General features: G+C 58.5%; 1 protein-coding gene across 2 annotated transcripts; it reads left to right on the top strand.

The window, feature by feature from the left end:
• Window positions 1-210: 210 nt before the first annotated feature.
• Window positions 211-20,651, top strand: TLE2 (TLE family member 2, transcriptional corepressor). 2 transcript variants are annotated; one of them, XM_069480604.1, is made up of 20 exons: window positions 211-345; window positions 431-528; window positions 793-856; window positions 1,257-1,301; window positions 2,806-2,868; window positions 5,549-5,623; window positions 5,800-5,980; window positions 6,272-6,291; window positions 8,695-8,802; window positions 9,873-9,917; window positions 10,471-10,620; window positions 12,432-12,570; window positions 13,369-13,529; window positions 14,090-14,166; window positions 14,986-15,235; window positions 15,406-15,653; window positions 15,786-15,933; window positions 17,831-17,981; window positions 18,954-19,030; window positions 20,353-20,651. In XM_069480604.1, the coding sequence occupies exons 1-20, from the start codon at window positions 322-324 to the stop codon at window positions 20,458-20,460; spliced, it is 2,232 nt and encodes a 743-aa protein (XP_069336705.1). In that variant the 5' UTR covers window positions 211-321; the 3' UTR covers window positions 20,461-20,651. The 2 variants fall into 2 exon arrangements, with proteins under 2 accessions (XP_069336705.1, XP_069336695.1); XM_069480594.1 differs by having other exon boundaries at window positions 5,797-5,980.
• The last annotated feature ends 1,336 nt before the right edge of the window (window positions 20,652-21,987 follow it).

Here is a 21,987-nt window from a genome sequence, read left to right as displayed (position 1 = left end):
GAGGGAGGCGGCTCCGCGCGGGGCCCGCCGCCCGCGCCGCCGCCGCCGCCGCCGCCGCCGAAACCCGGCCACAGCGCGCCCGACCCTGAGCGCCGGCTGCTGCGGCCGCCCCCGCCGCCCCCCGCCCGCCCCGCCTGCCCCGCGCCCCCAGCCGCGTCCCCGCGACCCCCGGCGCGCGCGCTCGGGGTGGGGGGCGCCGGGGACACCCGGGTCCCCTGCCCCGCGCCTTGCCTCCCTCCTCCTCCTGCTCTCTCGGTCCCCCCCTCCCCGCCCCCCCACGTCGCCAAGCTCCGGTGGTGCCCGGGGCCTCGCCGAGGCAAGATGTATCCCCAGGGAAGGCACCCGGTGAGTGGGGCTGCGGGGAGGGGCCCCCCACCCCGCGTCCGGGACCTCGGACTCTGACCGCCCCCCCCCCCCCCGCCGCCCCCAGACCCCGCTGCAGTCCGGCCAGCCCTTCAAGTTCTCGATCTTGGAGATCTGCGACCGCATCAAGGAGGAATTCCAGTTCCTGCAGGCGCAGTACCACAGGTGAGGGACCCGAGTTCACCTGGGCGCCCCCAGGCAGGGGAAGTGGGGGGCTCCCCTGGGGGCCAGGGCCAGACGTCCACCAGGTGCACCCGCAGATGGACGGGGCTCTGGGCACAGTTGGGGGTGCCGGGGTATTTGGGGCCCAGGAGGGGGCGGGGTGGGACTGGCCGGGACAGGAGACTGGGAGATTAGGAAGTGGGGGGGGGGGAGCGGGCCCACATGTGGCGGCTGTGGGACTCCCCCTAAGCCATCTCCCCTTCCTAGCCTCAAGCTGGAATGCGAGAAGCTGGCCAGTGAGAAGACGGAGATGCAGCGACATTATGTCATGGTGAGGCTCAGAGTCCTGGTGCCAGGGCTGGGGCAGTGGGGAGGCGGCTTGCTGGGGGTCGGCCCTGGCCCCTGCTCCGAGCCTCCTCTTCCCTGTCTGTGAATTGGGCCAGTGGGGATTGCAGGCTGTCGGGGAAGGCCCTCCCAGCTCCTGAGAGCCGAGACAAGGATGCCCCCTCTCCTCATGGACACCTGGGGCGAGGGGCGAGGGTCTCTGGTACCTCCTACCCGCCCCACCCCTCAGGCAGAGGTCTGCTTGCTCCCGTGGGTGCCTCCCCTGTGACCCCATGGGGCTGGGGATTCTGTGTCCTGCTGTGCCTGGGGGCTCTGGGAAGACCCCAGTGTGGCCAGTGCTAGGCACACACTCGCCTTGGGCCCCAGACACTGCATTTCCTTTGCAGTATTACGAGATGTCCTACGGGCTCAACATCGAAATGCACAAGCAGGTAACTGCGGAGTGGGGGTAGGGGTGTCCACGGGGAGGGTGTGGGTCTGGAAGCCGTGGGGAGACCCAGTGAGGGCAGCGTGGGGCAGAGCAGACCCAGGGAACAAGGGTTTTGTCCTGTAATTTCCGCAGAGGTCCCTCAGGACTAATTTGGGAACAGGGGGCAGATTGGAGCCTCATCAAGGGAAAATGATGCTCAACTTCAGATGGAGAGGCCGGCAGTGGGCAGGGACCAGGCAGGGGCCAGCGTCCCTATCCCAGGGAAGGCTGGCAGCAGGGCCTGGGCAGCCAGATCAGGGAGGCCGTGGAGGTGACTTCTGTCCCAGGACGAGGCTGGAGGGACAGTCTTGGAGAGTCTGAAGTTGTGTGACCGAGCCCGAGATTCCGCTGCTGTTTGAAATTTCCAAGATAGATCCCAGCGGGCTTGGCTGGAAGGCTCAGAGATTGTTCTCAAGGCCCCGAGTTTGAACCCACGGTTCAGACTGACCCTGTCATTCCAAGACAGACGTCACCATTCTATGGCTGTCCTCGGGGCTCTGAGATGGACGCCGACGGTACGACGTGAGGCACAATGTTCTGAGACTTCCCCAGGCTTCTGAGTGTAGGGTGAAGGTCCTGAGATGGACCTCGAAGTTCTGAGATTGACTCGTATGGACTGAGATGCGTCACAAGGCTCTGAGGCTGTCCCCAAGCCTATGAGTGTGATCTCAAGGTTCTGAGATAGACCCGAGGGTTCCGATGTTAGCTCCGGTGGTCCAAGATATACCTCGAGATCCTGAGACCAACAGATGGTTTCTAAGAGGATGAGAAGGTTCCCGAGATTGTGAGCTTGATGGACTCTTAGATTTTGTCCACCAGACTGTTAGAATTAGTGGGCGCAGCTTCGTGTTGGGGCTTCCAGGTGGGTGGGAAGAACAAGGGGGGCTGGGAGTGTGGGGTGCCTGGGGGTGTCCACCCTGGCGTGCTTGCCTGGGTGTGTGTGGGCTCTGCTGGTTCTGATGTGGGCAGGAGGGGTTTGTCTGCCCGGAGCATGGTGTGGACCCGTGGGTGCGTGCAGTGGACCCCCCAGCGGAGGACACAGGGCAGGGCTCAGGCCCTGGGAGCCTTCCTGGTGCTGGGACCTGGGACTCCAGGCGGGGGTCCCTCTCTCCTTGCTCCTGTATGCTGCCCTCAAAGCCCTACGTGTCTGTGGTCTGTGTCTGAGCTGGGTCTGTGCGGCTGCTTCCTGCAGATCTGTCGGGCGTGTGTCTGGCGAGTGGTGTATCTGTGACTCCTAGGACCTCAGCCCTGGTCTTCTGGGCTCCAGGCCACCCTGGGCCTCACGCAGCTGGGCAAACAGGCTCCGAGTCCCTCCTTCCTCCGCCTGGTGCCTCCTCGTGCACCCTTAGGGCGACAGGTCCCCCAGCCCTCAGCCCAGCTTTGCAAATGTTTGGTCCCCGCCTGGGAGTCGAGGGCCTGGGATTCAGGTCTCCTCCTCCTCCAAGCCTCTTCTTGCTTCGTGCCAGGCGGAGATCGTGAAGCGGCTCAGCGGTATCTGTGCCCAGATCATCCCCTTCTTGACCCAAGAGGTGAGTGGGCCGAGGTGGAAGGAGATGGAGAGGGGAGGTCTGGGCGGTCGCCGTGGGCACTGTGTACGGTAGCCAGCAGCGCAGATAGAGAACATTTGCTCATGGCAGAAGGTCCCGCAGCCCCCACAGGGAGGGAGGGAGGTGTTGGCTGAGCGTGAGGACTGGGGGCTTACCCCCCTTGATTGGTATCAAGGTGCAGAGCTGCCCCCCTCAAGCCCTGCTGGTGCCCGATCTGAATCCTGGCTGTGTGGCCTTGAGCAGGACTGTGCCTTTCTGTGTCTGTCTGCTTATCAGCATTGGCCCAAGGTTTAGATGAGCTAATACGTGCAAAGTGCTGAAGATGGTGCCAGGCGCTGAGTCAGCACCCAGTAAAAGCGAACTCTCAGGTTATGCTAGGTGACATATCACAAAAGGACGGACACTGTGATTCTACAGGAGGTCCCTGGAGTCGTCAGATCCACAGAGACAGAAAGAGTGGTCGGTGCCAGGGGCTGGGGAGGGGATGGGGAGTGAGTGTTTCACGGGGACAGAGCATCAGTTTGGGAAGATGAGAAAGTTCTGGAGATGGAGGGTGGTGATGGTTGCAAGGTATTGTGAATGTGCTTAATGCCACTGGGCTGTGCACTTAGAAATGGTTAAAATGGTAAATTGTTGTGTATTTTTTTGCCAATGTGAAAAAGATAGAAATAGGACATACGTATAATAGTGTGAGGATTTTATTGAAACTTCAAAACAAAAAGTTAGCCCTTGGGAGAATGCCCCAAATTCCTTCCAGCCTCAGGACCTTTGCACTGGCTGTTCAAAAGAAAAAAAGAAAGAAACAAGTCTTTCTTTCCTTTTTCTCTGTCTCTCTCTTTTTTTTTTTTTTAAAGAGATGGGGTCTTGCTATATTGTCCACGCTGGTCTCAAACTCCTGTGCTCAGGTGATCTTCCCGCCTCAGCCTTCTGAGTAGCCGGGACTTCAGGCATGCACCACTACACCCAGCTTGGATGTTCCTGTTTCTGTCAGGAACATTCTGTCTCCATAGAGACATAAGAATAGGTTTCACTTCAGAGTGGATAAACTGGGGGGTGGGGGGCCTTCATTGCAGTGGGTACCAAGACCAGAGGGGAGATGCCCAGCTTGGTTTGGACCCTACCAACTCTGTGATTTCTGGAAGCGTGGGATGGGGAGAGGTCCTGTCTAGACAACAGAATGGAGCAATAGTGTCTGATGACACCAAGCGTGGGGACAAAGTGGCCCAGAGTGAGAAAGACAAGAAATGTGGCTATAAGGACTTTTGGAGGCAGTGAATAAAAGCACACATATCTGTCCCAGCAACTGCATTCTTCTAGACCAGGAAGTAGCAAACTACAACCCAAGGGCCGAATCCGGCCCTCCACTTGTCTTTGTAAATAAAGTTTTATTGGCACACAGCCACACCCATTGGTGTACAAATCTCTAAACTAAAGCACCTTTCCCGCTGCAAGGGCGGAGTTGAGTAGTTGCAGCCTGCAAAAGGGAATCTTTACTCTCTGGCTGTTTTTAGAAAAAGTCTGCAGACCAATCCTGGGTCCACCCACATAGCAGTGTACCACTGCTGGAGCCTCGTGTCAGTGTCCCAACACCTCCTCGGTGGGGATAGCACAGGTGCCCAGCCCTGAGCATAGGGACGTGCAAGCTGCCTCATAGTACACGCGGCAGGATACGCTACAGCTCCACCCTCCCCTGTTGGCGCCTCCAGCCACATCTGGCCGTTTAAATTTATATTAACTCATCTTTAAATCTATTAAATTAAACTTGTATTTATTAAACGTATATTCTTTTAAATTTCACACAATTAAACATTTCGTTCCTCCGTGGCACCGGCCACATTTCGAGTGCTCGGGAGCCACACGTGGCCAGTGGCTTCCGTGTGGAATAGCAAAGACAGAGAACATTGTCCCTCGGCAGAAAGTCCCACGGCCCCAAAAGCTGAACACACGACAGCCACCCACCACATACATCACGGATGAAGCTTCAAATGTTCTGTTGAGTGAAAGAAGCTGGTTACAAGGAGAACACAGTATGAGCCCATAAAATAGTGAAAATGGACAAATCCAGGCAGGCTTAGGAAGGCAGTCGTAGGTGGCGAAATTATACAGAAAAACAAAGAAATTATTGTCATCGAGGTAGGGAAGGGAGGGCGTTATGCTGTGGGGGAGCACAGGGGGTTACTAGAGGCTGCTAATTTCTGTTCCTGGGTCCGGGCGGTTGGTACACGGTGCTGATTTCTAACAGCGGCTCTCTGCTGGGGGCAGTTTTGCCCTGGAGAGACATCCATGGTTGTCACGACTGGGGGTGCTCCTGGCACGGAGTGGGTGGGAACTAGGGCCGCTGCTCAGCGCCCTGCAGTGCCTGGGATGGCCCCCACCCCCAGAGAATGATCTGGCCCCAAATGTCCATGGTGCTAAGGGACAGAGCCTGATGTGGTATGATTTCTTATTATAATAGTTTTAACTGCAGTTAGGTTTTTGTTCTTTTCTCTGTGAGCTTGTTTATTTCACAATTCAAAACAGAAAGGGAGGAGGGGGAGAAAGAGAGAAGAGACGTGGATAGCGTGGGGCAGCGAGGAGAGGGTGCGCTGCGGCGGGCAGGCCCCGAGGGCGTTGCCAGCGTGGAGGGGGTGCTCAGAGCGGCCTCCCCCGGTGCTCCCCCCAGCATCAGCAGCAGGTGCTCCAGGCCGTGGAGCGCGCCAAGCAGGTGACCGTCGGGGAGCTGAACAGTCTCATTGGGGTGAGTCCTCCTGGCTCCTGCCCTGCCGTGGGGAAACACCCTGTGCCCGGGTCCCTGGCACCCCGCTGGAACCCCAGGGCACACCCTAGGCTCAAACCCCTCCCCGCTGTCCGCCCCTCCGGCCAGGGGCCCTGCGGGGTGCCCGCCCCCGGCCCACCCTTCCTCCTCTCCAGCAGCAGCAACTCCAGCCGCTGTCGCACCACGCCCCACCCGTCCCCCTCACCCCCCGGCCTGCTGGGCTGGTGGGTGGCAGTGCCACCGGGCTGCTCGCCCTGTCCGGAGCACTGGCCGCCCAGGCGCAGCTGGCGGTGGCTGCCAAGGAGGACCGAGCCAGCGTGGAGGCTGAGGGGTCCAGAGGTGAGCGGGCATCCAGGGTGGCATGGGCGGGGTGGAGGACCAAACTCATCACAGTATGAGCACCCAAGGCTGTGTGTCCTTGGAAAAGTCACTACCCCTCTCTGGGCATCTGTCTGAATCGGGCGGGGAAGGGACAGTCCACACGTGCCAGGCTGTCAGAAGGACGGGGAGGTTCCCACCTGGGCAGGGGGCTTCATAATCCGTAGAGGGCTGGCCCCTCTGGCGCCGTGGGGTCCGAAAGCCTCATTCTTCCTCCTCCTCTCTCTCCTCCCCTCACCCCCAACCTGCCAGCGGAGAGAGCCCCGAGCAGGGTAAGTCCAGGGGCCCCCGAGCCTCGCTTTGTAGCGCCCTGGGCCGGGTCGGTCATTCTGAGCTGATGGGGCCACAGAACCAGGCCCGCAGCCCGGTTTCCACAAGGCTAGGGTTTGATGTATGTACGTTTTTCAATCTTGAGCTACTTTTGGCGGGGCTGTGGGGGGAATTGAATAAACGAAGGCACCCCTTGGGATCCCTGTTCCCGGCCTCCTGTTGGTTCACTCATGCCTCCTCCACTCAGAGTTACCTGCGAGACTGCTGCCCCGGAGGGAGAGAATGCCAACCGGGGCTGTGATTTTTCAGAAAGTGCTTTAATTTGGAAATAATTAGAGGTGCAAGGGAGATGACAAACAATCGTGTGGGGAGGCCCCAGGCGCCCTTCCCCCACCTCCTCCCACAGGTAACCTGTTGTGTAACTAGAACAGCAAATGCAGGACACTGACATGGGTCCTAGGTGTGAGGCTTTATTCACTGTGTGTGTGTGTGTGTGTGTGTGTGTTTATGCCATTTTATCAGGCACTTAGTCTCGGATAAGCATCCCCGCAATCTTTCATGTAATTTTAAATTTTCTAGTAGCCACGATTAAAAAAGTTAAAAGCAACAGGTGAAATCAAATTCAATAGTCTGTTTTATTTAACACAATGTATCCAAACTATGGTCCTTTCAACCTGTAAGCAATATAAAAATTACTAACGTGGCTCACGCCTGTGATCCCAGCACTCTGGGAGGCCGAAGTGGGAGGATCGCTTGAGGTCAGGAGTTCAAGACCAGCCTGGGCAAGAGCGAGACCCCGTCTCTACTAAAAAAAATAGAAAAAATTAGCTGGACATGGTGGTGGCCCCTGTAACCCCAGCTGCTTGGGAGGCTGAGGCAGGAGGATCGCTTGAGCCCAGGAGTTGGAGGTTGCTGTGAGCGAGGCTGACGCCACAGCACTCTAGCCCGGGCAACAGAGGGAGACTCTGTCTCAAAAAAAGAAAAAATTACTAATGAGATATTTTACATTTTTTAAAATCATACCAAGTCTCCGAGTGTCCCAGTGCCTGTTGCACGAGAGTGTCCCAGTCGGCACAGGGCACACCGTGGGCACCACTCTCCAGCATGCTGAGCGCTCTAGAATGTGCTGGAAAACAAACCAGCCATGAAACAATGAAACCAACAGAATAAAAGATACTGAACAAAGAAAAAAGAAGCCTCTCTTCTTCCTCCGTCCCAGTGCAGCCCCGAGTGCAAACACCGGGAATGGTTTTTAATGTGTCCTGCACAAAAATGGCGGCGGTTGCAGGTTAGGGCGCTGTCGTGGCCTCTCTGGAGGCTACAAGTCCACGGGGCCTCGCTCCCTCTGCAGCCTCCTGGGCAGGACCCTTCCTTGCCGCTTCTAGCCTGGTGGCCCCTGGCAGGCCTTGGTGTCCCTTGGCTTGTAGCTGCGTCACACCACGGTGGATTTAGGGCCCACCCTCGTCCGCTGTGACTTCATCTTCACTTGCTCATTGCACCTGCAAAGACCCTATTTCCAACTAGAGTGTCGTTGTGAGGTTCCTGGTGGACACGGGCTCTGGGCCACCCTGTTCAACCTACGACCGCGCCTTTCATCACCGTCTCCAGGGCTGACACCTGTCTCCCACCCCCGCAGTCCTAGTCTCCCCTGAAATGACCCCTGTTGTCCCTTTGGAGCGTCTCTTTACAGATTTCTCTCCTGTGTAACATACATCGCACACACACCAACACGTTACATACCCGCACACCTACATGTTACATACATGCACGCAGAGTTACCTGCAGGGAATGCCCTGGGAGAATGATCCCCGGAGGGTGAAGGGTGTAAGAAGAAACAGTGGTTCTCCAATGTGCCGTTCTGCCCCCAGGCGACATTTGGCATCGTCCGGGGACATTTTTGGGTTTTATTGATTTAGGGTGTGTGTGTGTGTGTGTGTGTGTGTGTGTGTGCGCGCGTGCGCGCCGGGCATCTAGCGAGCAGAGCCCAGGGGACGCCGCTCAGCACACTGCAGTGCCCAGGACAGCCCCACCCCAGAGCACGACCCGGCCTCCGTGTCCATCGTGGCTGGAAAGCCGGGTGTGCACGATGCGTTTCTGTAGGGTTAACGGCCAGGCCAGCACTCGCTCGTGCCAGGCACCGTTGTAAGTGCTTGTCCCACAGCTGTCACCTCGTATCTGCACAGCAGCCACAGGAGGTAGGCACTGTTACTATCCCCATTCCACGGATGAGGAACGTAGCATTGAGGTTGCCCTGGGAAGGTCCCATTTCCCAGATGGGAAGCTTGAGGTCCAGATGCCAATACCAGCGGCAGGAGGAGGGGACCCTCCGTCTTGGCTGGACACGATGCAGTCTGGGGGCCCAGGCCCCTGACCCCTCCTCCCACCTGGCCCCTGTCTCTCTGCAGAGTGTGTCCCCCTCGCCCCCTGAGAGTCTCGTGGAGGAGGAGCAACCAAGTGGCTCTGGTGGCAACGGGAAGGAGAGAGCAGAGGATAAGGATCTATCAGGCCCTTATGTAAGTGGGGAGCAGGCAGGGTGGGTATGGGTGGCCTAGAACAGCCCCCCGCCTGGCCCCTTGGAGCCTTCCAGAGCCCAGTTCTGGCTGTGACTCTCTCACTCCACAGCCTTCCATAGCTCCCCAGTGCTCAGAGCACTGGCCAATCAGAAGAGATGCTGTGGTGCCCAGCTTAACACTTTAGCTGCCCTATGTCTAGTCTACGCACCCTCTGGGCCATGCAGCCATTTCCCCACCCTGGCTTTTGTTCCAGCTGTTTCTTTCCTCCCTTCTCTCTTCTCCCACCTCTCGGAAACCGGTTTCTCCGACAAGGCACAAAAATGCTGTCTCCTGCAGGAACCCTCCTTCTCTGACCCGCTCCAGAGGGCTGGGACCCCTCCTCTCATGGTCACATTGCCACACACCTGTAGTCTCAAGTGCCGGCACCCCAGGGGCCAGGCTGAGGGTAGGGGCCGGGCCACAGCCCTCCCCACTCTCCAGGGGCGGCTGCGAGCTGGTCCCAGCTGACCAGCGGGCTCAGTGGTGGCTGATCCTATCCTGCTGTTTCTCAGAGAAGCCTTAAATCTTTCTTTTCATACAAGAGCTCATTTTGTAAATGTCGCCAACTCATTTTCATCGAAAGAAGAAATCCGGGCATGGCGGGAAACCCACCGGCTGGGCGGCTCTGGCTTCCCTGCTGCAACCGTTTTTCTTCCCTTGGTTTCTTGCCAAAACAGAGGTTCCAACATGTCAGGGTCCCGTCCCACCCCCGCCTCCCCACCCGGCTGCGCGGGTTAATGTTTTGTGCATCCGGAAAGGGAGTTGGAGGCCTTGGTCTTTCTCCCAAGGGCAATGGGGAGCTATAGAGGGATGTGGAGCAGAGGTGGGAATAGGCCTTAGGGAAATCTCGCTGGGGCCAGCTTGGGGGCTCCCTGGAGAGATTGCTGTGCACGTGCATCCTTCTCCTCTGCGCCTGAGGATCCCAGTGACATGCCGGGGCCCGTGGGCATGTCCTCCCCTTCCTGGGGAGCTGTTGGGGGTCTGGGGGCAGGGCTGTGAACAGGAAGGGCTCTCTCCCCGTGTCCCCCCAGGAAAGTGACGAGGACAAGAGTGACTACAACCTGGTGGTGGACGAGGTGGGTCCAGGGGTTCAGCCTCTCCCTCTCCCCACTCTGGGCACAGAGTGAGGGGTGGGTTTTCTGGACTGGGGGCCCCAGAGGGAGTGGGGTTCCTGGTCCCCTCTCTGTGGGTGGTGGTGATGGGGCCGGGAAGAGTGGGGATGCCCCCAGGGGACACCCAGGCCCCAGCCTCCTCTCCACGGCGCAGGTGGGGAAACGTAGGGGCAGAGAACACGGGAAACAGGCAGAAGTGGCTTCGAGTCCTGGTCACTGTGTGCCTTGTGGGGGAGGGTGACACTCCCTTCCCTGGCCTCATTTCCCCCCGTCTGTTCAACGGGGAAAACAAAACCAAGCCCTGATGGAGTCGTTGCTGTGTGTGCTTATAGACTAGATCCTGTCATTAAACCCATTGTGCAGATGAGTAAACTGAGGCACCAGGAAGTTTCATAAATCAGGATGGGTCATCAGTGCCCCGTCTAGACGTTGGACGGGGCATCGTGAGGAGGAGGAGAGGGGGGCTTTTCTTCCTCTCTCACTTCATCCCCACTCAACATCACTTCCTCGAACCCAGGACCAACCCTCAGAGCCCCCCAGCCCGGCCACCACGCCCTGTGGAAAGGTGCCCATCTGTGTGCCTGCCCGCCGGGACCTCGTGGACAGTCCGGCGTCCTTGGCCTCCAGCCTGGGCTCACCGCCTCCCAGAGCCAAGGAGCTTGTCCTGGTAAGAAACATGGTTGGAGGTGGGGGCCTTGAAACTCACTTCATTCCTCCGGGAGGCCTGGAAACAGACACTGCCACAGGGGACACAGAGCCGAGAGGCATCAGGCTGGCATTGTCCGCCACTTCTTCCTCCTACGTGGACTCAGTTCCTTGAGCCTAAGTAAATATTACAAGGAAACTTTCTGAAGAAATTCTCTAAATAAATATTCAAAGGCAACTCAGCCTCCTTTATGGGGAAACCAAGTGTCTCTTGTGCTGAATTGGAAATCCCATGGAAATACACACGGGAAACGCCCCCTGGAGAGTGGGCAGCTGCCTGACCCAGGCTGGATCCAGGCCTGCAAGGGTTAAGGCCTCCCAGAGGTGAGGGAGACTCACCTGGCCCCCGCCTGACCTGCGGGAAGATAATTTATATAGGAACCAGGTTCCCCTGGCGCCTCTGTAGTTGAATGCCAGGTGTGTGGGGCTGTCTACAAAGCACCTCAGGGGCATTCGGGATTCTGCTGTGTGTCACTCCCTCCTCCCCAGATCAACCCCCAGAGCCCCCCCGCCGCTGCTCTGCATTTACCCAGGGATGGGGAGAGCATGTCGGTTTCCAGGCCTCCCCTCCCAGCAGGTTGCCATGGCAACCACCAGAGGTTGGGGCTCCCGGTCCCGTCTTAAGTGCCCTCCTCCCACTCCAGGGAGACTTTCCAGGGGGAGGGCCCCTCTCCGGTCTGGAGAAGCCCCCCAGGAGTCCTCCCTGACCCCACGGTTGTCCCACTCAGTCCCTCTTGAGGGTGGGCGTGCGGGCTGTCACCGTTGGTGAAGCGGAGACGGCAGACAGACACAAGACGAGGAGGCGAAGTTTCTTGGAAGACAGAGGAGGGAATGACATAAAGCCCAGACAACAGAGCGTGTCCCCAGATGGAGGTCAGGCTGCCCCTTTCCTGGAGTCCCCCCTGGGGAGGGACAGCTGTGGCTGACACCCCCCGCCCCGTGGAAAACAAGGAAGATGGCGCCACCTACGAGGTGCTGTTTCTACGCCTGGGACTGTGCCCCTCTGGGGTCTCCCCCATCATGAGCCCACCCGGTTTCTCATTCACCACCCTCAAGGATCTCCACAGCCTCTAACCTTGTTCCCTTCTTACAGGGGACATCACTGTCCCCTGGGGATCCCCGCCCCGTGCATGGTGTGCAATACCCCACTTACACCGCCAGTCCTCACGGCGCATGCGCACTGCATGCCTCAGCGCATGCACGCGCCGGCGCTGTGATGGGGGCGCGAGTGGGTGGGTTTCCGCGCGCACACGTGTGCGCCCCTCCCTGTGGGCACACCCTGGGTGCCCATCACAGCCAGGTACCCACCAGGCTTTCCAACGTGTGTGGACACGCACATGCCCCCTCCTTCAGGCAGGCAGCTGTGGGACCCGTTCCCCCACTGCGCACCTGCAACAGCAGAGGTTTTAGAAACAGGGTCTCACTGTGTCACCCAGGCTGGAGTGCAGTGGCGTCATCACAGCTCACTGCAGCCTCCAACTCCTGGGCTCAAGCGATCCTCCTGCCTCAGCCTCCCGAGTAGCTGGGACTACAGGTGTGTGCCACCATGCCTGGTTAAGTTTTAAATTTTTTGTAGAGATGGAGTCTTGCTGTGTTGCCCAGGTTGGTCTTGAACTCCTGGCCTCAAACCATCCTCCCGCCTTGGCCTCCCAAAGTCCTAGGATTATAGGCATGAGCCACAGCCCTCGGCCCCTCCCATCCATTTCTGGCTAGATCCTTGGGCCACAACGTGCCAGGTGCCTGGTGGCATTCAGCCCTGTCGTTTTTCTGCAGAATGACCTTTCCGCCAGCACTCCTGCCTCCAAGTCCTGCGACTCCTCCCCGCCCCAGGACGCGTCCACCCCCGGGCCCAGCTCCGCCAGTCACCTGTGTCAGCTCACTGCTAAGCCAGCGCCCTCCACGGACAGCATTGGTGAGCACCCTGCCTCCTGGCGCCTGCCAGCGTAGGCCTCACCTCTGGAGGTTTCCAGAAAAAGGTAGGGGCTGGGGAGACGGGAGGTTCGGATTCCAGCCCTGGCATTCACTGCCTTGGCCCTAGCTAGACGCTGCCTCGCTCTGGGCCTAGTTTCCTCATCGTCTTGCCCTGACAGTTAGGGAAACTGAGACCCAGAGAGTGGAGGTGACTTATTTGGGGGGCTTCAGTCTAGTACACTGGAGAAACAAGCTTTGGAGTCAGACGCTTTGGGTTTCGGGCCAGGTTTAGGTGCTTACCAGCTGGTGACCTTGGGCAAGTGACCCAACCTCTTTGAGTCTCAGTTTCCCCATCGCTAATCTGGGGGATGACAATACTTATCTTTTCTCGTGGCCCTGTGCTGGTTCTGGGGCCCCAAAAGAACTTGGCCTTGGAACCTCCCAGGTGGCAGAGGACGAGACCCAGACCTCAAAACTCCCAGCCCTGTATAATCAGGGCAAGGGTAGAGGGTGGGCAAGGCTGGAGGTTGGCAGTGAGGCTTAAGGATGTTCCTGAGAACTTGATGGACACTTGGTCTGGGTTTTGAAGGATGACTAGGAGTTCACCAACTAAAAGAAAGGGAAAGTCATGTCAACCAGAGAAACCATATGTATTGTTTCTGGAGGTGTCCCACGATATGGCCGATGTGGGACCAGAGCACGGAAGCTCTGAATGACGAGCCAGGGACAGCCCAAGGCAGTGGGAGGCCGGATCTGGGTCCAGGCGTCTGAAGACCTGTCCTTGCCTCTCCCCGCTCAGCCCTGAGGAGCCCTCTGAGTCTGTCCAGCCCTTTCACCACGTCCTTCAGCCTCGGCTCCCACAGCACCCTCAATGGGGACCTCTCTGTGCCCAGCTCCTATGTCAGCCTCCACCTGTCCCCCCAGGTCAGCAGCTCTGTGGTGTATGGACGCTCCCCCATGGTGAGTCCTCAGGGTGGGAGGACCAGGCAGTGTCAGAAGGGTACAGGGGCTGGGGGCTGGGAGGAGAAACCAGCTACACAGGAGAGACAAAAGAATGGAGAAAGGGAAGGGACCCTTGGCTCAGGAAGTGTGTGTAGGAAGATGATGTGAGGGTCTCAGTGGCCCCACAAGCTTAACACAAATCAGCATTTGTGACCCTGGAAAAAGCAACTATGATTAAGGCGCATGAAGATGAGCAGAGTGCTCTGGCCCTAGGAGATTATTTACAGGGACTGGCAGTGTGCCAGATTTGTTCTGGAGGCTGCAGTTTGCAGACCCCTGTTCTAGAGCAAGTCTCACCAGGAGATGGATAACCCTGGGGTTCTAGGATTCCCTCCACAAAGACTTTGTAGTGAAAACCTCAGCTCTCCCATGTGTATTAGAGAACATCTCTGCTTCCGTGGGGAGGGGCTGATAAACAGGGACATGGCAGAGGGGGATCGCGGGCCAGGTGAGCGTGGGACAGCACAGGGGTGGGCTGGAGTCACCTGCCCCGTGGTCCCCCTCTGGCATTCTGACAGATGGCATTTGAATCACACCCACACCTCCGAGGGTCGTCCATCTCCTCCTCCCTGCCCAGCATCCCCGGGGGAAAGCCGTGAGTACCAGGGCAGGGCTCCCTGCCTGGGGGCGGGGCCAGTCTCTGGTCTCCTTTGAGTGCTTCCATTGTGTGCGGGGGGAGGTCGGGGTTTCCCCGCTGTCCTTCCAGAAAGTCTCTTCTGTAAGATAATTGGGGTTCCTAGGCAGCGGCTGGAGACAGGGGTACACAAAGAGCAAAGCCTAGATTGATGTACATGGGCTGTAATGGTAGTAGATTCTGTCCCCCCGGGGCCATTTGGTGATATCTGGGGACATCTGTGGTTGTCACACTGGGGGTGCTCCTGGCATGGGGTGGGTGGAGGCAGGGACACTGCTCAGCACCCGCAGTGCCCAGGACGACCCCGACCCAGAGAACGAACCGGCCGGAGTATCAGTAGAACTTTCTGCAGTGACGGGCATGTTGTAGGTCCTGCTGTCCACTCTGGTTGCCACCAGCCGCGTGTGGCTTTTGAGCACTTGAGATGTGGCCAGTGCAGCTGAGGAACTGAAACACTGCATGTATCTTACTGCAGCGCGTTTAAGTTTTCCTGGCCATGTGCGGCTGGGGCTCCCAGGAAACAGCAGGCTCTGAGCTCCGGCCCGCTCCGGCCATCTTCGTGGGCCTCGGTTCAAACGTTTATCAAGCGCTTGCTTAGGGCCACCACCCAGACCCTCAGCCTTTACCCTGACTGTCCCAGGTCACCTGCCACCACGTTGTTGCCCTTCCCTAAACGCATCCGAGGGCACCAGGCAGGGCCAAGGCCCCTCCCTGCCCTCCCAGGTGAGGGTGCCGAGGGCTGTCCCCCAGGCCTGGGTCACGCCCCTGCCTCCCGTCCAGGGCCTACTCCTTCCACGTGTCCGCCGACGGGCAGATGCAGCCGGTGCCCTTCCCCTCGGACGCGCTGGTGGGCGCGGGCATCCCGCGGCATGCCCGGCAGCTGCACACGCTGGCGCACGGCGAGGTGGTCTGCGCGGTCACCATCAGCGGCTCCACGCAGCACGTGTACACGGGCGGCAAGGGCTGCGTGAAGGTGTGGGACGTGGGCCAGCCTGGCGCCAAGACGCCCGTGGCCCAGCTCGACTGCCTGGTGAGGGTGGGGCGGGGCTACCGGTGGGGGCGGGGCTACCGGTTGGGGCGGGGCTTGCAGGCCAACCTGGGGCGACGCTACTTTGGGCTCCAGAGATCCAACCTTGGGCCAGGCTCCCAGAGACCTCACCTGGGACCAACGCCAGTCCTTGCTTCCCTGCCCGGCCCCAGAACCGAGACAACTATATTCGTTCCTGCAAGCTGCTGCCCGATGGCCGGAGTCTGATCGTGGGCGGCGAGGCCAGCACCTTGTCCATTTGGGACCTGGCGGCGCCCACGCCCCGCATCAAGGCCGAGCTGACCTCCTCGGCCCCCGCCTGCTACGCCCTGGCGGTCAGCCCGGACGCCAAGGTCTGCTTCTCCTGCTGCAGCGATGGCAACATTGTGGTCTGGGACCTGCAGAACCAGACCATGGTCAGGTGGGTGGGGGGTGCCTGTGACCCTTGGTGACCCCCGCCTGCCCTGCGCACAGTGGGGGCCGAGCAGTGACCTGGGAGGATGCTGGAACAGCCCCAGTTCTAGGATGGACACCTGGGCCCTTCTGTCTCCAGGCAGTTCCAGGGCCACACGGACGGTGCCAGCTGCATTGACATTTCTGATTATGGCACCCGGCTCTGGACGGGGGGCCTGGACAACACTGTGCGCTGCTGGGACCTGCGGGAGGGCCGCCAGCTGCAACAGCATGACTTCAGCTCCCAGGTGCCGCTCGGGATCTGGTGGGGGGGTGGGAACTGCACGAACCCAGCATCCTTTCCTCTCCCCACGAGGTGCCCCCTCCCAGACGCAGCCAGGACTAATGTCTGCTATGGCGCCCACCTTTTTTGTCCTCCAGACACATTCACAGGCCTTCCCTTTAACCCTCCAAAGACAAAGGGAAACTCCAAGGAGCTGATTGCTATTAAGATGTGGGGCTACTAAGACCCGCAGATCATCTTTCTACATGGTCTTGTCTAGTTGCCGTTGCCCCATGTCTTTGTCTTTCCTTGTAGAGCTGGTTTCTTCTCCTGGCCCTTAACCTCTGGGCCCCACTGAGGACTCACATGGGGGACTGTCCATATACCACAGAGGGGACAGGTGGAGGCTGATGTCAGAGCTGGGCATGGAGGGGTCCCTGTTGAGGGTGTGTGCAAGTCTAGGCTAAAGGACGTGGTGAAGGGGCTGGGAAGAGCAGGGCTCCTCCAGACGGAGCAAAGACCATCAAGGACAGGCCTTCAGGCACCACCAACCTGTTGCCTCTGGGGCAGCACGTGAGCTCCTTGTCCTGTCAGCCGTGGTGTCACGGGCTAGTCTCACACACACCACACCCTGGAACACCTGAAGGCCTGTGTACCTATGTTCCCTCTGGCCAAATGCCTTTCCCTCCTTTCTTTAATTGGTGAACTCCTACACATCCTTCCAAACCCATCTCCAGTTTGTCCCTTCTCCTTGAAACTGGGAGGAGTCAGCTCCCAGGCTCTTTACGTCCAACCTGCTCTTCTGTTTAGCCTGAAGAGTTCTTTGATACAGAAGTCAGGAGTGCAGGTGGATATAGCTGTCCACCCCATGTCCCTAAGGCTTAGGTGCGCTGAGTCCATTTCCGGGGATCCCAGGATGAGTATCTCCTATCCCACTGGGTGCCCCCACCCCTGTCTTTATACGGGAACACTTTTTTTTTTTTTTTTTTTTTGAAACAGTCTCACTCTGTTGCCCGGGCTAGAGTGCCGTGGCGTCAGCCTAGCTCACAGCAACCTCAAACTCCTGGGCTCAAGCGATCCTCCTGTTTCAGCCTCCCGAGTAGCTGGGACTATAGGCCTACGCCACCATGCCTGGCTAATTTTTTCTATATATATTTAGCTGTCCAGATCATTTCTTACTATTTTTTAGTAGAGATGGGGGGGGGGGTCTCGCTCTTGCTCAGGCTGGTCTCGAACTCCTGACCTCGAGTGATCCTCTCATCTCGGCCTCCCAGAGTGCTGGGATTACAGGCGTGAGCCACCGCGCCCAGCCACGGGAACACTTCTGTAGGGCCAGGAAAGAACATGTGGAACCTTCTAGTCTTCTCTCTGCCGTAGATGTAGGGCTATTTCTGCAGGTGTGTATTTGATAGTTTAAGACTTGGAGAGGTTCAGAGTGGGATGGGGCATCGTTCCTCTTTGTGTTTCACATGGGGTGGGGCACGGAAAGATGGGGACACTGAGTCCTTCCAAATCAAAACAAAAAGGAGTGTTGTGCGTGGGGAGAGTTCCAGGCTTGGGGTTAGAAGTCCCGGCTCCCGGGCCTGGTCCTTCACGGACTTGCTGTGTCACCTTGAGGCGACACTGCCTCAGCCTCTACCATCTGCTCAAGGGGAGCCACTGTCCCAGCCTGGCTTCCCCCAGCGCTGCTGTGCGCTCAGAGCAGATAATGGTTGTGTGGCCCCGGGGCGCTGTGCAACTCTGATTAATATTAATGATCCGACACGCAGTCGCCTGCTGCCTGCGGTCCCTGGCCAGCCGCCTCTCTCCGCGGGGGCTGAAGCAGGAGACTGCTAGAGCCCCCACCATGTCCCCCCACCGGTTCTGGGTATCCCCGGCGCCCAGAGGGGCCGGTGACCCCATCTCTGCCCTGTGCCCGCCAGATCTTCTCGCTGGGCCACTGCCCCAACCAGGACTGGCTGGCCGTGGGCATGGAGAGCAGCAACGTGGAGATCCTGCACGTGCGCAAGCCCGAGAAGTACCAGCTGCACCTGCACGAGAGCTGCGTGCTGTCCCTCAAGTTCGCGTCCTGCGGTGCGGCTCCCGGGGCGGGCGGGCGAACGCCGTCCCTGGCCTAGGGCCTCACTCCCCCAGAAACAAACCACCAGAAAAACCCAGGATGCCCAGTTCAGTCTCAATCTTAGATAAGTAACAAATGATTTGTTAGTATAAGTATGTCCCCAATACTGTGTGTGACACACTTACACTAAAAGGCCAGTCATTTGTTAGTACGAGTAGAGCCCACATGGTGCGGAGTGCAGAGAATAGACGTATACTAAAAAATATTTTTGTTTGTTTATTTTTTTGAGACAGAGTCTCACTCTGTTGCCCAGGCTCGAGTGCCGTGGCGTCAGCCTAGCTCACAGCAACCTCAAACTCCTGAGCTCGAGCGATCCTCCTGTCTCAGCCTCCCCGAGTAGCTGGGACTACAGGCATGTGCCACCACCACGCCCACCTAGTTTTTTCTATTTTTAGTAGAGATAGGGTCTCTCTCTTGCTCAGGCTGGTCTCGAACTCCTGAGCTCAAGCGATCCTCTCACCTTGGCCTCCCAGAGTGCTGGGTTTGCAGGCATGAGCCACTGTGCTTGGCCTAAAAAACATTTTTAAAAATTTTTTATAGAGGTGGGGTCTTGCTATGTTGCCCAGGCTGGTCTCAAACCCCTGGCCTCAAGTGATCCTCCCACCTCGGCTTCCCAAAGTGCTGGCATTACAGGCGTGAGCCACTGCTCCCAGCTTGGGAGTCTTACTTAACTGGGCATCTTGGATCTTACCTGGCACCCCTGCCACCGCCTTCTTGTGGGCCAGGTAGAGCCTCTTAGAGCCTGAACTTTCCCACCTGGGAAATGCGGGGGAAGGATTGAGCCTCAGCTCTTTAGGTGGTTTTGTGCCCCCTTAGTGAGGGCAGAGGTGGCTGGAAAGAGAGGGAGAGGCCAGGCCCAGCCTGTCCCACCTCCTCCTTCGGCCACAGTGTCCCCTCCTGTAATTTTCCCTGCCCTTCCTCCCCAGGGCGGTGGTTTGTGAGCACCGGCAAGGACAACCTGCTCAACGCCTGGAGGACGCCGTACGGGGCCAGCATTTTCCAGGTATGTGGCAGCCGGCAGCCCCCAGCCCTGGCAGGACGCCACGTGCCCAGGTGCACCAGGGTTAGATGCAGGGAGCGCCCCCAGCCCCCAGCCCCCCCCACCTGCCGCTCTGACCCTTCCCTGGGGTCCCGGAAGCCTCCCCACCACCAACTACTATAGCAGGGCTTGGGGGGCCTCATCTGCCTGTAGCTTGTTGGTTTTCAAAAATTATTTTGCTTTTACTAAAATGCATAGAACATTATAAAACTGACCATCTTAACCATTGTAAGCGCACAGCTCAGGGGCATTAATTAACACATTCACAGTGCTGTGCAGCCGCCACCACCCTCCACCTCCAGGACTTTCTCGTCTTCCCAACTGACGCTCATGTCCCCGTGAAACGCTCACTCCCCGCCCCCTCCCCAGCCCCTGGCACCCACCGTCCTACTTCCCGTCTCTGTGGCTCTGACCACTCCAGGGACCTCCTGTGCGTGCAGGACCCTCTGTGTCTGGCGTCTCTCACTGAGCACGATGTCCTCAGGGTCCATCCACGCTGTGGCCTGTGTCAGAGCCTCGTCTCTTTTCGTGGCTGCGTGACATTCCTGCGTGTGGACGGACTGTGTTGTGTCTGTCCGTCAGTTGGCGACACTGGGCTGTCCCCGTCTCTGGTGTCGTGCTCGATGCTGCTGCGGGCATCCACGTGCGAGTTTTCGTGCGGCCGTACGTTTTCCTTTCTCTGGGCAGACATCTTGGAGTGGCATTTCTGCTAACTCTGTAACCTTTTGCGGAACTGCAGGCTGTTTTCCAAATTTTCCATCCTCATTCGCAGCAACTGAGGTTTTAAAATCCCTCCGCATCCTCACCGACACTTGTTACTGTTTTTATTATACCTGTCCTAGTGGGTGTGCAGTGCTTTTTACAGATTTAAAGGGTTACCAAAAAATCCCGTAGAATATGTGAATAGACTTATTTGGACTTCAGGCTATGCCTAAAATCCTTAGTCTTGGGCCCTTTGCAAAGTTTGCCGATCCCTGGACTTCGTCCCCGTGCTGTGTGACGTCATGCCTGGTATACACCCTCTCTGAGCTGCCCAGAAAAGCAGGGCTTCTGTTCCAGCTCTCTTGGGGTCGAGGGAACGGAGGCCCTGTTCCTCCCAGGAACACATCTGTGCAGAAGGGCCCAGCTCCAAAACTCCTTTCTCTAGAAAAGGCGTCGCCCTCCTCCTCCTGGCTAGGAGAGTCCTGGCTCCACTCCCGCTCGGACTCTGCCCCAGCCCGGACCACACACCCATCCTTGGGGGCCTCACCTCACTCCTCCCCTTTCTTTTCTTCTCCCCCTGGCAGTCCAAGGAGTCATCCTCAGTCCTGAGCTGTGACATCTCCAGGAATAACAAATACATCGTGACAGGCTCGGGCGACAAGAAGGCCACCGTGTACGAGGTGGTCTACTGAGACCCCCTCTTCCTGCACCCCCAGCCCGACTCCTAGGGGACACGGACGGGAACCCGGGACAGAGGCCCCACCAGCTCCCTCCCCAGCCACGTCTGCGAGCGCTAAGCCCCTTCTGCTGTCCGGCCGCTGGCTCCCGCCTTCCCTGCCGGGTGTGGGGAAGGGGCCCCGGGGAAATAAATGCATTTATCACAGCCGCCCGGCTGCCCAGGCTGGGGGACCAGCCATCCATCATTGCTTGTCCTGGGCACAGTTACTGGGAGGCCACCGCTGCCGGGTTGTGTGACCGTCGGTAACAAGGGTTCATCCTACACGACAGACAGAGGCGCATCTGTGCGAAAGGCCACTACTGAGACAGCGGTATGGGGCGCGGCCGTTCAGATGCGGCCGTGTAACAAACAGCACTGGTCTCAGTGTTTAACACAACAGACGCTTCTGCCTGGCTCACACCCAGGTGGCCAAGCAGGCACTCAGGGCCCCAGGCAGGAAGTTCAGCACTTCAGTGTGTAGCTGCGGGGTCTGACGTGGCAGGGGACACTGGCTGCCCACTGCGTTAAATACTCTTGCCCACACTGGGCATGGGGGCTCACGCCTGTAATCCCAGCACTTTGGGAGGCTGAGGTGGGAGGATCGCTTGAGGCCAGGAGTTCAAGACCAGTCTGGACAACATAGTGAGACCCTGTCTCTACACAAAATTTAAAAATTAGCTACGGTGGCACCTGTAGTCCCAGCTACTTGGGAGGCTGAGGCAGGAGGATCCCTTGAGCCCAGGAGTTGGAGGCTGCAGTGAGCTATGATTGTGCCGCTGCACTACAGCCTGGGTGACAGAGTGAGACCCTGTCCTCTCAAAAATACTCCAGGCCCCAAATTTCCTGTATCTCTTTCACTGCCAGCCCTGGGATAGAATCATCCCAAAACTCAGCATAAATTCACAGGGGAGGAGATAAGGGAGACGCAGTTATTCAGGGTCCAGTTGCACCGCCTGCGAGACCCAGAGACCATGCTTAAGAGCCCGGCCCACAGTAAGGCGCTCAGCAAACGTCATGCCCAGCAGAGGTGGTGGCTACGGAGCACGAGCAGGTGAGAAACGGCCACCTGAGGGCCGAGACGAGACTGTGCTGGAGAGCGTGGAACAGCATGTGCGGAGGCTCAGAGGAGAGGAGCCTGGCCCAGCGGACAGCAGGACAGCGGGTTCTGCAGGGTGAGGTCTCCAGCTGAGGGTTAAGCCCTGAGCGGGGAGGGCAGTGGCAATCGGCTCTGGAATCCCGGGGACAAGGTGGTGCCACGTGCATGGGGGACAGTAAGGATGTTGCTGGCATACGCTAGAGGGAAATGGCAGGTTCCTGCTGAAAAGACCCAGGTGGGTGTCTTTGAAGACGCTGCACGGAGCTGGGGCGATTCTCCGGGTTGAGGAAGCCAGACCCGCGGAAGCCGTCTGGGCGCCTTCCCAGTCTGCAAAGGGGAGGGCTGTTTTCTGAGCCCCGTTTAGCGTGGGAGGCCAACCGGCGAAGCTGTCGTCAACCAGTGTCC

The sequence above is a fragment of the Eulemur rufifrons genome, chromosome 2, assembly GCF_041146395.1.
Source record: "Eulemur rufifrons isolate Redbay chromosome 2, OSU_ERuf_1, whole genome shotgun sequence".
NCBI lineage: Eukaryota > Metazoa > Chordata > Mammalia > Primates > Lemuridae > Eulemur > Eulemur rufifrons.
Note: the sequence above shows the minus strand (reverse complement) of the source record. Positions and strands in the feature narration are given on the sequence as shown.